At 35.3% G+C, this 18578-nt stretch overlaps 1 protein-coding gene across 2 annotated transcripts in view; it reads left to right on the forward strand.

Annotated features, from left to right (window-relative positions):
- Positions 1 to 18578, forward strand: part of WRN (WRN RecQ like helicase) — a 152687-nt gene that overhangs the window by 24422 nt on the left and 109687 nt on the right. For both annotated transcript variants that reach the window (XM_003269548.3, XM_030817077.1), the window contains exons 2-7: positions 6080 to 6249; positions 6859 to 6971; positions 12013 to 12158; positions 12639 to 12787; positions 14746 to 14895; positions 15973 to 16042. In XM_003269548.3, the coding sequence (XP_003269596.1) occupies positions 6154 to 6249; positions 6859 to 6971; positions 12013 to 12158; positions 12639 to 12787; positions 14746 to 14895; positions 15973 to 16042 (724 nt within the window). In that variant the 5' untranslated portion in view covers positions 6080 to 6153. The remainder of the gene's footprint in view (positions 1 to 6079; positions 6250 to 6858; positions 6972 to 12012; positions 12159 to 12638; positions 12788 to 14745; positions 14896 to 15972; positions 16043 to 18578) is intronic.

The following is an 18578-nucleotide window of genomic DNA, read 5'->3' on the forward strand; positions in this document are numbered from 1 at the left end:
GGAATATATAGAAAAGTATAAAGAAGTATATGAAAAACCATTTGCATTTGTGAGATAACCACTAATGTTTTCATATACATTGCTCCAGACTTACACACAAACACACACGCGTATTTATTTTATACAATTAGAGTCTAATTTCCTTTTTGAGACAGTCTTGCTCTGTTGCCCAGGGTGGAGTGCAGTGGCAAGATTTCAGCTCACTGAAACCTCTGCCTCCTGGGCTCAAGTGATTCTTGTGCCTCAGCCTCCTGAGTAACTGGGATTACAGGCGTGCACCACCTTGTGGATGCCTAATTTTTGTATTTTTAGTAGAGACGGGGTTTCGCCATATGCCCAGGCTGGTCTCGAACCCCTGGCCTCAAATCATCTGCCTGCCTTGGCCTCCCAAAGTGCCGGGATTACATATGTGAGCCACCATGCCTTAATTTTTTAATTTGCTTTTTTCACTTGAATAATTATAAGAACATTATTTTTAATGACTGTGTAGTGTTCTGTTTTATGGATGTACCATACTTAATTATTTAGTCATAATTTATTAATATGAGGTTGATAAACATGATAATCAGATTGAGCTCAAGAAGCTAGTTATAGGGTTGAACAATTAATGAATCCCAGGTACCTCGCTGGGTTGCTGAGGCTGTTACTTTTTTCCTGCCTGTTTGGAACACTGTGTTTGGGACCAATGAGGCAAAGAAAATTGAAGAGCTGCCATTTTCAATTATTCTATTAGAAGATACATTGAAGATTTGTCAAATGACATAGACACAACACTAATCCAGAAGATTATTTAATCAAAAAGGCATTCATTTCAGATATGAATTCATAAACATTTGTAATGATCCTCAGTTTGAAGACTGTATAGAATCCCTGAAGAACTGGAAGACATTATTTGCTTGGCAAAGAGAAGTCCCCAAACCAACTGGGGATGAAATATTTGAAGAGGTAAATGAATACTTTGAAACATACAAGATACTATGGAAAAAGAGTGGAAGTTTGGGACAGGTAATGACAGGAAGATATAAAAGCTTTACATTAAGTTCAATCTAAAACTTTATTCCAAGTAACAGGTTGTCTTATTCATGGAGAAGCAGTTGTAAATTAAAACTTGCCTGTGGTTTGGAATTTCACATTAAATGATTACATTAAAAATTCAAATGGTGAGCCTAACTAAATCCAAGCTCCTACAGTACCTTCTTTTCACCTTTAGGTGAAGAAATGCGATGAGCTATTTTATTACTGATTATGTGGACAGTCCAAAGGAAGATTTATAAGCGAAAAGGAAAAATTTAAATTATTCCATGTGAGTGATTCTTACTTTGCAGATTTGTTGAAGTGTAGTTACTGGCTTCAAAAAGTGGTATCCTTAACTGACATTTTGAGCACTTGAATTCACTCAGTAAAAAAATGCAATGATCATGTGGAAAATACATTAAGGTGTATGACAGAGTTTATGGATTCAGAGCAAAAATTCAGCTTTGGAAAAGTGAAGTTAAAATGCTTTTATAAGTAATGTTTAATTGGTGTTATTTGAATCCTAAAGAAGAATTAATAGTACTAATAGAGAAAAGTCAGTGTGTGTCTGTGACAAAGCTTTAATATTATTTTGAAATACTTGATATAAAAAAGTTCACGTTTACTCAAAGCTTACTTAAATCATCAGAATAAATTAACATATTTCTAAATTAAAGAAAAGGAGAAGCTATTAGACTTAAAGAATTTTTACACCCTTGAAATACATATAATTTGAAGAGATTAAGTTGTTGGAATACTGGTTAGTGGTGAAAAAGGAGTTTTCAGTCTATGAGAGCAAAGCCTTCTCTTTTGTCATTTGCTTCTTTGTAGTGGTTACTATGTAGAATTCGAAGAAAATATTGTTAAAAAGTCTTGGTCAGGAGTAGAGTGTAGCATAAACCCAATGCATTTTAACATTAATAATGAGGAAAAGGGAATGCATGATAATTTCATCAAGTCAGAAAAAAATGGAAAAAGAAAAAGAGGAAACTGAAGAAAGTAACTAATGAAAGTAAGGTGAAAGGGAAAACAACTTTTTATACCACCTGTGAATGAGATTAATTTTCATTTCCATACTGAAAGACAAATATATTCCAATTAAGCCATTCAAAATAAAAAAAAATTTTTTTTTTTTGTAAGAGATGGGATCTCACTATGTTGACCAAGTTAGTCTTGAACTCCTGTCCTCAATCAGTCCTCCTGCTTCAGCCTCCTAAAGTGCTAGGATTTCAGGCATGAGCCACTGCGCTTGGCCAAAACCAAAATTAAGCAACAAAACAACAACAAAAATTCCAGACAGCCTTTAAAATAATGATAAAGGTTGAAAAATTATAGATAGTAGTAGGTAGATAAGATTTCAGAAAAAGTCCAAACCAAAGCAAATCATAATACGTTATTTTAAAGGGGGGTTTAAAATCCTTTAAAGGTACAATATGAAGCATTATGAAATGACAAAATACATGTTTTTTAAAAAAATTAATTTTATGTTAAGTTCCAGGATACGTGTGCAGGACGTGCAGGTTTGTTACATAGGTAAATGTGCCATGGTGGTTTGCTGCACCTATCAGTCTGTCACCTAGGTATTAAGCCCCGCATATATTAGCTGTTTTTCCTGATGCTGTCCCTCCTCCAGGACCCAGTGTGTGTTGTTCCCCATGTATTCTCATTGTTCAGCTCCCACTTACAAGTAAGAACATGTGGTATTTGGTTTTCTGTTCCTTTGTTAATTTGCTGAGGATAATGGATTCCAGTTCCATCCATGTCCCTGCAAAGTACATGATCGTGTTCCTTTTTATGGCTGCATAGTATTCCATTGTATATGTACCACATTTTCTTTATCTAGTCTATCATTGATGGGCATTTGGGTTTTTTCCATGTCTTTGCTATTGTGAATAGTGCTGCAGTGAACACGTGTGTGCTTGTATCTTTATAATAGAATGATTTATATTCCTTTGGGTATATAGCCAGTAAGATAATTGTATAACCCAGTAATAGGATTGCAGGGTCAAATGGTATTTCTGGTTCTAGGTCTTTGAGGAATTGCCACACTGTCTTCCACAATGGTTGAACTAGTTTACATTCCCACCAACAGTGTAAAAGCATTCCTATTTCTCCATAGCCTTGCCAGCACCTGTTGTTTCTTGATTTTTTAATAAACGCCATTCTGACTGGCATGAGAGGGTATCTCATTATGGTTTTGATTTGTATACAAAAAAGATTTGTATTTCTCTACTGATCAGTGATGTTGAGCTTTTTTTCATGTTTGATGGTTGCATAAATGTCTTTTTGAGAAGTGTCTGTTCACGTCCTCTGCCCACTTTTTAATGGGATTCTTTGTTTTTTTTTCTTGTAAATTTGTTTGAGTTCCTTGTAGATTCTGGATATTAGACCTTTGTCAGATGGATAGATTGCAAAAATTTTCTCCCATTCTGTAGATTGTCTGTTCACTCTGATTTGCTGTGCAGAAGCTAAAAGACATGATTTTAGAAAAAGACATGTCAAAGTCATACATGCTCAACGACATAGTGAGTACATATGTAAATAAAAAATTATTTTATGCTGTGAATTTGACCGAGAATAACCTTTACCTCATCAGGAATTACAGTCCTCATGTATGGTAAAGGATTTCCCTATTGCAAATTATTCCACAACATTAATTTTCTGTGTGCTTTTTATCTATCTCAAGATACAAGTAAATTTGACAAGGATGTTAGGTTTGTAAACAAATTTACATTCAAATTCTTTGCCTGGAATTATCTAGATAGAATTTTGCATGCAAAAGAGTATTTACATCTAAAAAATTATATATTTCAAATTAAAATGATTTTAGCATTATAGATAGAAGGAAAGAGTTATTGAAGTTTATTTCTGTTTTGGCAGTGTAAATGAATTACTTACAAAATTTCAGAAGTCTACAGGTGTTTTTATAAAGTTTGTGTTATTTGTGGAAACCTCAGTTTTCTGGCATTTTGCCAATGAGGTCTACTCTAAGTATAGCAGAAATTTGTTTTCCAGCTTTATAAATATATATTTTAAGATTAAGAACTGATTTTACTTATATAATCTGGGATCAGTTTTTGACTTCTCCTGTCAAGGATTTTGAATTTGTGACAAAATATACACTTATTGATAACCAGTGACATATATAAAATGCATTACAGTTAATAAAGCATATGTATTTTACGTATTTTTTCACTACATATGATGCATGTGGCAACCCCAAGAGTTGAGTTGTACCCATCGGCAAACTTTGGTCATGATTCTGTGAATATAGGCAAGCACCAATTGCAGACAGAACATTCTATTTTTGAGTCCCAAACCGTGAGAAACAAATTACAGAAATGTACCTTTCTTTTGCATTAGGACACGTTGTAGTTTTGTATTAACACACTAGTTTTAAGCAATATTTGCTAAAACATTGCACAAAGGAAGTTGTGTTGGTTTTGGGACTCCTGCATTATTATTTTTAATTATGTGGTTTATTTGACTACCCCACGTTTTCAAGCATAAATTAATAAATCCATAATTCCAGGCTTATTAACAATAAACAATCTAGATAGCTGAACTCTTTCTTGCCAACATTTTCTAGATATGGACTGTTTGGTATTTTTCTACTAATAAAGACCCTTAGCTGCCTTCTGGTTTGATGTCATTGGGATGTTTACTGGGAACTTTGGTGGAGGTCTTTCAGTCTCTCTCCCCTAGTGGTGAAAGAATGAGTTACAAACGTGCTCTGTTAACCCTTTCCTTCCCAATGCACAATAGCGATGGAGTTTGTTCTATATGGAAAATTTGTTTGATAAAGTATTCTTTAAAATTTTTTGTTCCATAAATTACCAGTATTTTCAGTTTCTGATTCGTGCTTGGGATAGTTGCTGAATGTTGTTTAATTTTGTCAGAATTTATATTGTTATATATCAAATACAACAAACTATCCTCAAATCATAAATAGTTAATGTAATTAACATCCTGTTTCATCATGAGACTCTTCAGTGTTACATTAAAAACTGCTACCTCTTGGGCCGGGCATGGTGGCTCACGCCTGTAATCCCGGCACTTTGGAGGCCGAGGTGGGCGGATCACGAGGTCAGGAGATTGAGACCATCCTGGCCAACATGGTGAAACCCCGTCGCTACTAAAACATACAAAAAATTAGCCGGGCGTGGTGGCGGGCTCCTGTAGTCCCAGCTACTCAGGAGGCTGAGGCAGGAGAATGGCGTGAACTCAGGAGGCGGAGCTTGCAGAGAGCTGAGATCGTGCCACTGCACTCCAGCCTGGGCGACACAGCAAGACTCCGTCTCAAAAAAAAACAAAAAACAAAAAAACAAAAAAACTGCTACCTCCTTATTACAAATAGGAACTAAAGTTGAAGTTTGAGGAATTTGCTAAGAGCTAAGCCTTGAACTAAGGCTATTTCAATTGAGTATGAGTCATATCAGGGTACGGATCCATTTTACTATTAACAAACCACCTTTGAGAGATTCTTATTCACTGTATTTTCTTTAATTGTAATTGAATGTTGGTTTACATTGATGAGTGCCCTCAAAGATATTAACAGAATTTTTAAAAATCCTCTAAAAAACTCATTCTTAGGGAAATTTGTTCACTTACTAGGCGAGGAGCAAAATAAAAATCCTTAATATAGAAGAGATATTGTCTGTCTTCAAAATTAAGTCTTTGAGTAGATTTGTGAATAAATCTAATAGTTTTGCTGAATTTACTTAGATCTTAAGACAGAATAATCATGTAGAAAATTTAAAATGTCAGGAATTCATAATGATTCATATACCCAAGAATTTTCATTGATAGTGAGGTAAGGTTATTCTTGAGAAAGAATAAAAGACATAGGATAATATAATTTTGAAACTACCAGAATTATACAAGTCAATTAAAATGCTGATTTGTTTTAAGAGGAAGAAATACTAAATGTATAATTATTAGATGCAGCATATTGTATCTGTTTTATGATTCTAGCTCTTATAAGCTATGCTTGGACCTAGGTGTCATAACTTACTTTAAATATGTATGTTTGGTTTTCATTCATATTGACAGTACTACCTCTCAGTTTTCTTCCAGATGTTGTTTTGTATTTACCCATGAAGACATTGTTTTTTGGACTGCAAATAGGACATTTCAAAGATGAATGAAAAAAAATTGGAAACAGCTCCACAGCAGCGGAAATGTCCTGAATGGATGAATGTGCAGAATAAAAGATGTGCTGTAGAAGAAAGAAAGGTATGTTGTTCATTGACTGTTCTTTCGGGTGGGAAATTTAATTTATATTTGACTGTGCAAAGAGTCAGTTGTTACTTGTAAACTTCAAGTCATTGTTTAGGTCAGAGTTGCTGTTGTCTAAATGCACCAGGACCTAGTTGTTGAAAGGGTAAACTGGAATAAACTTTAATTGGGTTTACAAAATGAGAATTCTTACTGTATATTTTCTCTTTTTTGGGTTGACTTTACCAGTTTGTTCTAGTTCAGATAATTTAGACAACATTAACTTTGTTGAGTTTTTTGTTTGCCAGCCAGTCTTCAGCATTTTAAGGCAACATTATTATTACAGCTACAATACGAATATAATTACCAGAAAAAAATCTCAGGAAAATAAATGCTTTTATGAAAATGGGATTAGAGGTTTGAAAATAAACTTGTTAGGAGAAATAATTTTACAATGGGATGGTTTTTTCTTTGTTAAGTTTTCTTTATGACTTCATTAGTTTATAAAACATTAATTGATAAAACTTAGAACTATAAATTGAATGCTTCAGTGAACTGTATTATTTCAGTGAACATTTGTTATTTTATGTGAACTTTGTGCCTGTTTTGAAATTTACTAAACTTAAGGCATGTGTTCGGAAGAGTGTTTTTGAAGACGACCTTCCCTTCTTAGAATTCACTGGATCCATTGTGTATAGTTATGACGCTAGTGATTGCTCTTTCCTGTCAGAAGATATTAGGTAAGTGATTTGAATTTCCTGATTTTATTTGAATTTGGACCCTTAGAAGGTACTATTATGGTAATGTTTGTGAATATACTGAGTTTTACAAGTGAGGTGTGTTCAATAGATAATTATTTCTATGTATAGACTATCACCAAGTTTTACATTTCAAATAAAAAGTCACTGAATTAATTTGTAATCTGTCAGTTTGTTCATTCATAAGCTTTTCTATTACTTCAGACAGTTTTTTTTTTAACTTCTTTAGTATATGTGCTGCTGAAGCGAGCACGACAGTTTTTTAACTTTCAGTACTTAAGATGTTACATATAGAGCTACTGAGCATACTTTGTTTATTTTACCAATTTAGGGGAAAAAAATGCAAAAATTATTTAACCTTTAAATGCACCTTTATATTTCATTAAAAATATCAACATAGTAATATTGAATAATGGCTATGATTGGCCCTGTTGTGTTTAATTAGCAACAATTGTAGCAAATGATCCTTAAAAAATATTCTAACTAAACATTTGAGGCCAGGCACGGTGGCTCAGGCCTGTAATCCCAGCACTTTGTGAGGCCGAGACAGGTGGATCACGAGGTCAGGAGATCGAGACCATCCCGGCTAACATGGTGAAACCCTGTCTCTACTAAAAATACAAAAAATTAGCCGGGTGTCGTGGTGTGCGCCTGTAGTCTCAGCTACTCAGGAGGCTGAAGCAGGAGAATCGCTTGAACCTGGGAGGCAGAGGTTGCGGTGAGCCAAGATTGCGCCACTGCACTCCAGCCTGGGCGACAGAGCGAGGCTCTGTCTCAAAAAAAAAAAAATCCCCCCCCCAAAAAAAACAAAACCCCCACAAACAAAAAAAAACATTAGCAATGTCTGTTAGTACTTTTAAAGGTTGCCTTGTAAAATTAGGACTGCAATAATGCAATATAAGGCTCTCAAAGCATAAAACGAGTAATAAGGAATTCATTCAGATCTTTTTTGAAGTGGTTATACCTGTCTTTTTAAAAAAAAAAAAAGAAAAAAAATTTGTTATGTATTGGGTTAAAAAAAGCAGAGGTGCTGGGCACAGTGGCTCATGCCTATAATCCCTACACTTTGGGAGGCCAAGGCAGGAGGATCGCTTGAGCCCAGGAGTTTGAGACCAGCCATAGTAAGACCCCCATCTCTACAAAAAAATTTAAAAATTAACCAGGTGTCTGTGGTCCCAGCTATTCAGGAGGCCTAGGTTTTGGGCCTGAGAGGTTGAGGCTGCAGTGAGCCTTGATCACACCATTGCACTCCAGCATGGGCAACAGGGCAAGACCCTGTCTCAAACAGACAGACAAACAAACAAAAGGCAGAGGTAGGTTAAGCTATTTATTAATGGTCTTCTGGTATAGATATAAGCTAGAAATAACATTCAAGTGTTTTTACTTTTACTACAGTTATCTGGCCACTTTGGGACTCATTATACTGAATTAGTTTCACAGAGGAGGTAAAATCTGTTGTTTATGATTACATATTAACTCTACCATTTTACCTTCAGCATCACTATAGTATGTCATATCTGAAGGCAATTAGCACAAGTGACTTGAAGAATTGTAGTTTTGATGACTTGTATGTATTTTATAAAAGGCAGGTAGAGTTTTTGTGTTTGCTTTCCCCTCCTCTGGACACTTTAAAGTTTTGCCACCACAGGTTTCCAACAATTTGATTATGATGTGCCCTTGTGTAATGTGGTTGGTGTTTATTCGGCTTGGAGTTCATTGAATTTTTTTGATCTGTGGGCTTATACCTTTAATCAGATTTGAAAAATGTCTTCAGCTCTTTTTTCCTCCTATCCTGTTATTCTTTTCTCTTTCTGGGACTTTTAGTACACACAAGTTTGATTGCTTGATACTGTGTCACAGGCCACCGAGGCTCTTTCCTTTCAGTCTTTTCTTCTTCCTTTTTTTCTTTCTGTGCTTCATTTTGAATAGCTTGAGTAGTTTCGTTTCCTGTCTTCAAGTTCACTTATATTTTTTTCTTCTGTAATGTCTGGTCTGTTTATACCATCCTGTGAATTTCTTTTTTAGATACTACATATTTTGTTTATCTCTAGAAGTTCCATTTCATTCTTAATTTTTTTTTCCCTTTTAGCTCTCATTATTCGTGTTTCTTTCAAAATTCTTGAACATATTTAGCATATTTTTAATAGCTGTTTTAATGTACTTGTCTGTTAATTCCATTATTCTAGGATTTTTTCTTTCTATTGAATGATTTTTCTCCTGGTTATGGGTCATATTTTCCTGTTTATTCTTACAGCTGTTAATTTTTTTTTTTAAATTAGGCATTGTGATTTTACTTTGTGGAATGTTAGATTTTATTGTTTTCCTTTAAAGAAAGGAACTTTGTCAGACATCTAAGTTACTTGAAGATCAACTTCAAGTAACTTGTTTTGAGGCTTGTTTTCAAGCTTGATGAGGGAAAGTCTACGTTTCCCTTTAGTCTAAGGGTAATTTAGGCCTATAATAAGATGTGACCCTTCTGGAGTCTTTATTGACTGCCTCTGGTGATCAACGATCTCTTCTCTGACTTTTCAGAGCTTTAATGCCTCTTACCTTTGTGTAAGTCCGTCCTGAGAATCATTCAGCTTACGGTTGTTTGCCCAGCCCCATAGAGTTTTAGTCTATGAGTGCTTGTCTTCGTATTCTGCAAAGACCAAAGGAGTCCCTTAGGAAGATTTCTGGAGCTCTTTTCCTGCCTAGCTTCCTGCTCTCCAGAACGCTGCCCCGTGAGTTCCAGGTCCTTCAGCTTCCAGGGCTCTAAACTCTTGTCTCCCCAACTCATTGCTCTCCTTGGGATTCTTCTCCCTGTTATGTCGTCTGCAGTGGGTCCCAGGAAGAATGTGGGGCAACTGTAAGGTTCACCCTTCATTTCCCTTCCCTTGGAGATCATAGTCCTGTACTGCCTGTTGTCTAGTATCCGAAACAGTTGTTTTATATGTTTCATCCAAGTTTAGATTTGTTTGTGGTGGGAGGGTGAGTCTGGCCTCCCTTGTTATATCATGTTGGCCTGAAGCAGAAGGTGAGTTTCTTTTATTTTTAAAATATATTTTCAATTGTTAACAACTATTAAATAGGCAAGTATCAACAACAATAGATAACAATATAATAAATATGCATATTCCTCCCACTTTGTTTATCAAATCTTAATTTTCTTCCATTTTTTTTTTTAATAGGGTCTCACTCTGTTGCTCGTGCTGGAGTAACAGTGGTGTGATCTTGGTTCACTGCAACCTCTGCCTTTTGGGCTCAAGTGATCCTCCTGCCTCAGCCTTCTGAGTAGCTGAGACTACAGGCATGCACCATCACGCCCAGATAATTTTTATATATATTTTTTATAGAGATGGGGTTTTTGCCCTGTTGCCCAGGCTGGTCTCAAATTCCTGGACTCAAGCAGTCTGGCTGTCTTGGCCCCCCAAAGTGCTGGGATTACAGGCGTGAACCACTGCGCCTGGCCTGTTTTCTTCAGTTCTTTATTAAGAAATGAAACAATAAAATACAGCTGAAGCCCCATGTTCGTTCTTTCTGATTCTCCCCCTGTGCCCCTCTGAGATAACTTCTATGAGTTTTGTGCATTTTTTTTTCTTTTTAATAAAGCAGGGTCTTGCTCTGTTATCCAGGCTGGAGTGCGGTGGCGAGGTCATACTCAATGCAGCCTCAACCTTATGGGCTCGAGTGATCCTTTCGCCTCAGCCTCTCAAGTAGGTAGAACTACCAGTATGTGCTGCCATGCCTGGCTAATTTTTTTATTTATATTTTTTAAAGGCAGGGTCTCACTATGTTTCCCAGGCTAGTTTTGAACTCCTGGCTTCAAGTGATCCTCCTGCCTTGGTCTCTCAAATCACTGGGATTACAAGCGTGAGCCACTGGCTGCTCACATGTATTTTATGATAGTACTTAATAATTTTATATCTGAAAATATTATATAATGTTATTTTGCCCGTTTAAAAACTTTAAAAAATGCTAACAAACTGTGTGTACTCTGTAACTTGTCTTTTTTACACAACACTATGTTTTTGAGAATTTTTCTTGTTGATCTGTGTAGTTACATTTTAACTGTTACATCTTACAGTGTTTCATTATGCAACAGTTGGTTCAATCCATTCTCTTGTTAATAGAAATTTAGTTTGTTTCTAATTTTTGCCGGTAGGAACAGTGTTGCAATGCACATTCTTAAACACGTCTGTTTGTACACATCTGAGGGTTTCATTTATTTGTGACAAAACTTGCCAGATCATACTGTTTATGCACCTTCAACCAGATATTGTCGTTGTCAAAGTTTTTTTCCAAAAGGATTTTACCAATTTATACATTCATCACCGATAGATATCCTCTTAACACGTGGCATTCTGAAACTTTAATTTTTACCAATCAGATAGATGTGAAATCATGTAGACTTAATTTGCATTTCTTTGACTTCTAGTGAGAAGTAGTGTCTTCACTTATTTTTTGGATTTTTAAAATTTATTTTTTATTTTTGTTTCTCTTAGAGACAGGGTCTTGCACTTTTACCCAGGCTGAAGTGCAGTGATGCGATCATAGCTCACGCTAACCTCGAACTCCTGGACTCAAGTGATCCTCCTGCCTCAGCTTCCTAAGTAGCTGGGACTACAGGTGTGTGCCACCAAGCCCAGCTAATTTTTAATTTTTTTTTGTAGAGACATGCTGTGTTGCCCAGGTTGGTCTTAAACTCCTAGTCTCAAGCAGTCCTCCTGCCTTGACTTCCCAAAGTGCTGGGATTACAAGGGTGAACCACCATACCTGGCCATATCTTTTGGATTTATTGGTCATTTGGATTTTCTTTTGGGAATTACCTGTTCATATTTTTCTCCATTTTTCTGCTGAATAATTTGTCTTTTCTTATTTTTCAAGAAATTTTGCATATTTTCTGGCTGTTCATTATCAGTTGTATGTGCTGCAGATAACTTGAACAGTCTGTGGTTGCCTTTTAATTTTTGAATTATGTCTTTAGTTATGCAGAAGTTTAAAATTTTAACATAATTAATTTACACTATTTTTCTCCCTTTAGCATGAGTCTATCAGATGGGGATGTGGTGGGATTTGACATGGAGTGGCCACCATTATACAATAAAGGGAAACTTGGCAAAGTTGCACTAATTCAGTTGTGTGTTTCTGAGAGCAAATGTTACTTGTTCCACATTTCTTCCATGTCAGGTTGGTATCTCTTCATTTCATTTTTATATGACTGATAATTGTAATATGTCAACTTTATCCCTATAAAATTAAGTTCTTTTATTAGCTGGCTGTTCTCTCATTATCTCAAATTTATTTAAGTATTTATGTTCTACCTGATTCACTCACATTCCTTGTTTTATTTAATTTTCACAACATACCTGTGAGGCATTGACATTTTTTCTGTTTTAGAGAAGAGAAAACTGAAATTTTAAGAGGCTAAATGACCAGGATATGTCCTGCTATTGCTAGCAGGAGTGGCATTCAAACTGATTATTTTTTCTTGTCATTTATCAATCAGGACTGTTTGCTTTAGTTAAGAAATACTCAAGGTGAATGTGTTTCTGAATTTAAAATTCCTGTTAAATACAAATTTAAACATAAACACGGTATGTATAAGAAGTAGGACATAAATCCATCATACTTGACAGAACTTATGGAAATAACAAGAAAATGTTACAGTTTTTCCCCAGGGATTAAAAATGTTGCTTGAAAATAAAGCAGTTAAAAAGGCAGGTGTAGGAATTGAAGGAGATCAGTGGAAACTTCTACGTGACTTTGATATCAAATTGAAGAATTTTGTGGAGTTGACAGATGTTGCCAATAAAAAGGTAAAAGCAATCTATATATAATTTTCATAATGAAGATAATTTTGTGTTACACAGAATATACTTTCTACCTGAATGTTAGATTTTTTTGAAAAAGCTTGTTATATAATGTTTTTCTAGCAATAAAAAAGTTCAAGTGAATGTTCTTTAATGAAAACTTTTAGTTTTTTTTTTTTAATTTTTGTTTCAAGATCAGGGGTACCTGTGCATGTTTGTTACACAGGTAAATTTGTGTCATGGGGGTTTATTGTACAGATTATTTTATCATCCAGGTATTAAGCCTGGTACACATTAGTTAATTTTCCTGATTCTCTTCCTCCCTCCTCCCACCCTCCACCTCCCACAGTGTGTGTTGTTCCTCTCTATGTGTCCATGTTTTCTTATCATTTAGCTCCCACTTATAAGTGAGAACATATGGTATTTGCTTTTCCATTCCTGTGTTAGTTTTCTAAGGATAATGGCCTCCAGTGCCTGGAGGCACTGCAAAGGACATGATCTTGTTTTTTTTATGGCTGCATAGTATTCCATGGTGTATATGTACCACATTTTTTTTTATGCAGCCTATCATTGATGGGCATTTAGGCTGATTCCATGTCTTTGCTATTGTAAATAGTGCTGCAGTGAACATATGCGTGCATGTGTCTTTATAACAGAATGATTTATATTCCTTTTGATATATACCCAGTAATGGGATTGCTGGGGCAAATGGTATTTCTTTCTTTAGGTCTTTGAGGAATTGCTACATAGTTTTCCACAATGGAAAACCTTTAGTTCTAATCCACTGTCTTGGCATAGAGTTTTTTTTTTGTTGTTTTTTTTTTGAGATGAAGTTTCGCTCTTGTTGCCCAGGCTGGAGTGGAATGTTGCGATCTCCGCTCACTGCAACCTCCGCCTCCCAGGTTTAAGTGGTTCTCCTGCCTCAGGCTCCTGAGTAGCTGGGGTTACAGGCATGCACCACCACGCCTAGCTAATTTTGTATTTTTAGTAGAGACGGGGTTTCTCCATGTTGGTCAGGCTGATCTCGAACTCCTGACCTCAGGTAATCTGCCTGCCTCAGCCTCCCAAAGTTCTGAGATTACAGGCGTGAGCCACTGCATCTGGCCAGCAGACAGTTTCTTTTTTTCTTTTTTTTTTTTTTTTCTGAGACAGAGTCTTGCTCTGTCGCCCAGGCTGGAGTGCAGTGGTGCAATCTTGGCTCACTGAAACCTCTGCCTCCTGGGTTCAAGCGATTCTCCTGCCTCAGCCTCCTGAGTAGCTGGGACTACAGGCATGCCACCACACCCAGCTGATTTTTTGTATTTTCTTTTAGTAGAGACGAGATTTCACTGTGTTAGCCAGAATGGTCTTGATCTCCTGACTTCATGATCCACCTGCCTCAGCCTCCTAAAGTGCTGGGATTACACAGTTTCTTTAAGCAAGCCTTCTCTTTCCCTTCCTCCCAGTTCTTGGTACTCTTTCGCTTTCATATATTTGCAAATGTAAAATTGTGTTTTAGGTGTATATTTTTAATCCATGTATACCAGTAACTTAAAAAAAAATTTTTTTTAAGAGCATAATGGAGCTCTTGTGATACAGTGCTCTTAGTGGAAGTTTGGCTATTAATTCCATCACCTATATTTCACATATTTTATTAATGAAGTCATTAAATTAAATTCTCATATTTAGCCAAGTATTCATTTGGCTGGGAGGTAGAAAGCCTACTAACCAACTTTTTTTCATGAACAGTATTTTTAAAGTCCAAGAATTTTAATACCTACATTAGGGAAATTCTAGAATTAAATTCTTACAATGTGGACTGCATATGAGGCTTTTAGTGACAGGGAATTTGTTGAAGGCTATCTGTGGGTTGTATTTTGTTATAACATTTCCTAATTTTATTTGTAGTATGTTCATTTGATGTCATTTGGTAATACCTGAAAACAGGAACTGATTTTACTGTGTTGCATTTTCATCATTTCTAGCTGAAATGTACAGAGACCTGGAGCCTCAACAGTCTGGTTAAGCACCTCTTAGGTAAACAGCTCCTGAAAGACAAGTCTATCCGCTGTAGCAATTGGAGTAAATTTCCTCTCACTGAGGACCAGAAACTGTATGCAGCCACTGATGCTTATGTACGTGCTTAAAAATCTTTAGAAATTGTGATGTGTTTTAAAAACATTATTATAAATGACTTTAGAAAAATTTTATTGTAGTAGTGGCAGAAACTCTACCAAAATATTTTATATCAATTTGGCATTGAAAAATGCTTCGGAAGACATTTAGTGAAACTGTTCATTCTCGATATTAATTAGCAAGTACCAATCAACAGATTGTTCAATGCTAGTTATTTTCATTGTCATGAAGCCAAATTAATGTCTAATTTATATGTTAAAAAAATGTGAACTTGCTGAAAACATGAAAGGCTAATAAATCCAGGCTGAGCAAGCATAAATAGTACTGATGATGGATTTGATATATAAACAATTCAGAATGAAAATAATTATAGTACAGTTTCTATTTTGAAACTGGCCTTATTTCTTATATATAAAATGTGGTGAAATTTTAGAAAAATTGCCTCTGAATTTAGCTTGTTGCTGCCATTAGATATATTTTTATATTTATGTGTTTGTATGTAGTGAAATCTGGGCTTATCTTTATATATGGCACTATTGTGTGTTTTTTAAGAAACATATTTTATTCCACAGTGAATTTGTTTTCTCCTAACTCATGCTTTCATTTGTAGATGAATATTTTATTGTTTCTCCTTTGCATTTATCAAAGGAATGGAAACTCCTTTGAATTGTAACCAGCAAACAATTCACTTTTGTTAAGGAAATTGGATGATAATTTTCCTTTAAAAGATATCCCCAAACTTGAGACTAACATTCTCAGCTGATTTAAGTAGGATTTCTCTTACTAGATTGCATTTTGTTAGATTCCATTATAGGTTATTTTATTTGGATATTGTGTGTGATATTGAGTGTGAAAAAGTGAAAACAAACTTTTAAGGCTTAGACAGCTTACTTTCTCAATTTTCACAATTGGTATGATTATTAAATGAGGACATATTGATATTTGTGTCACATAATAGGTTGAATTCCATGTTTGGGTGCTTTGTGAATCATTCTCCGATTTTTCTGAAGATGGGACTTACTGTTTTATTTCGGTGATCTTTAGCATACTTTTTAAATTTTTCTGTTTTTTTATAGGCTGGTTTTATTATTTACCGAAATTTAGAAATTTTGGATGATACTGTGCAAAGGTTTGCTATAAATAAAGGTATGTTAAGATCCATAAATAAAATGTGAATTCACTCTTTTATGAGGTTTATCTCCAAAAAAGGCAATATTCACATATTTGCAAAGCATTTAGTACTATAACTTCTTGAATGCCTGAGCAGTCCTGACATTAGGGTGGGATCCGTCAGGGCCCAAGATTAGTGTTTCATCTTTGTTACTTGTGGCAAAGCAGCCCTTACTTCTTTTACTTTGTAGCATTGCTATGTATTTGGCTTCTAGAGTTGGGGCTTTGTGGCTTTCATAATAGCGGTGACACAACCAGCTTTCTCCCAGTCTGGAGATTATACATCCTTGCTATAAGTATTTAAAATGCTTTCTATATAATGCTTTAAAACATATAAGATGGCTTATCCCCAAGATGGTAGCTAATAAACACTAAGTGATAAAGTAGGTAAAGATCCATTTATTCATTTATTAAATATTGTTGAGCATTTTACAGTGCTTTCTAACATTCTGATGTACATTTCTAATTTTATTCTGTCATTTTTCTCCAAAAATAATGGACATGTCATCCAACCTCAGTGCTGTTTTTAGAGGTCTTGATAAGCCTGTGAGAGCAGAAGGAGCCACGTAGTGGAGTGGGTGAGCCCAGGCTTTTTGTTGCACAGACCAATGTGAATCCCAGCTGTGTGACCTGGGATGTACCTGTTTCTCCAAGCATGGAATGTAGATACTAGCATAATGTCCATTTTACCGTTTTATAGAATAATTGTGAACACTTAAAGGGACAAACTATTCGAAGCATCTACATTGATATAAAGTTATCACTATTCTTGTAGCTTCCTTTTGGAGATTTTAAATGATTGTGTTTGTTAAGATGTTAATTAAATTAGGCCATTTTGCTAAATACTCTTAAAAATATGGCATGACTGCCTCATATAAAATGATATGATATTCTTTATAATTGTCGTTGAGAAGGGATTCAGAGCCTCCGTGGGTGGCAGGCCCTCCTTTATATGTTAAGATAGAAGAGTCTTTATTCTTACTTCTCCTCCCGGGAGAGCCACTTCCTATGAATGCCTGCTGGTTCTCTGTAGTCAGAGGTCTTGTAGCTGTAACTTAGAGTCAGCCTCCATATCCCTGGGTTCTGCATCTGTGGATTCAACCAACCACAGATTGAGAACATTCAAGCCAAAAAAAAAAATTCACAGTTTTAAAAAAGGAAAAGTTGAATTTCTTGCATGGAGTACCACATTGAATCTATATGAATGAAGTGATGCGTAGGCATTGTATAAGGTATTATAAGAAATCCGGAGATGATTTAAAGTATACAGGACAATGTGTATAGGTTATATGCAAATATTGCAGCATTTTATATAAGACACTTGATCATGTATGGATTTGATATCAGTGGGAGGGAGGTTCCTGGAACTGATCCCTCAAGGATACAGAGGAATGACTGTATGTTAATTAACTGAGGCAGGTGATAAGTTTTTTAAGCTGATTAGGGAAACGGTATATAAGAACTTACTTAACTCATAATAAAACTAAAATTCAGCAGAGGAGAGTTATAATTTTTTGGCTTTATGGTTTGTGGAATTGCATGTAGGTTACATATACAATTTTGTTACATGTGCAATTTTGATGAAAATGCTTCCAAGGAATGTTTATGATATTTTTCACTAAAGTAACATATATTAATAACACAATACTGGAAGTCCTGATATCTGTGTACCTGTCATTTATGACAGGTATGAATAGAATTCATTTATGACAAATGAATGCTACATTATTTGACCTTTACTTCTTTTTCCCTTTATTACATTATATATGTGAGTATATTGTGACATCTTGACTCAGATTCCAGTGAATTGTATTAGGTTGGTGCAAAAATAATTGTGGTTTTGGTAATTTTTAATGGCAAAAACGACAATTACTTTTGCACCAACCTAATAACTAAGATTACCATCTTTTTTTCCTTCCTTCCTCCCTTCCTTCCTTTCTGTTATTCAGCCAGAAGTATCAGCATCACTGTTCTCCAATTTTCTTCATGTACATATGGATGATATTTTTAAATGACCACTTTTCTCTTTTGCTTTTTATTATTAGACTGTTTTTTTCTTCTTGTTAAAGGATAAAAATATTAGAACATAAAAGGATATTTACACATTGTTTCCCCATTGACTTATTCCCAAGATGGTAGCTAATAAACACCAAATGATATAGTAGTTAAAGATACATTTACTCATTTATTAAATATTGTTGAGCATTTTACGATATGGGAATATAGTAGTGAACAAGCCAGGCATACTCTGTTTCCTGAGGGGCCTACAGTTTTATTGGGGATATAGATGAGTGAAGAAAGCAATTGCAGTATAGGGAGATGAGTCTTATGTCATGGGAAAACAAGGTGCTGTAGTTGGCACACCGAGAGGCATCTGACACATATTGGGGGAAATATTCTAGAATACTTCCTGGAGAAAGTGCAGGTAAAAGCCAGACCTGAAACCTGAGCAAGAGTTAGCTAAGGCCAAGGGCAGTAATCCTAGCACTTTGGGAGGCTGTAATCCTAGCAC

Source organism: Nomascus leucogenys, chromosome 8 (assembly GCF_006542625.1).
Source record: "Nomascus leucogenys isolate Asia chromosome 8, Asia_NLE_v1, whole genome shotgun sequence".
In the NCBI taxonomy this organism is placed as follows: domain Eukaryota; kingdom Metazoa; phylum Chordata; class Mammalia; order Primates; family Hylobatidae; genus Nomascus; species Nomascus leucogenys.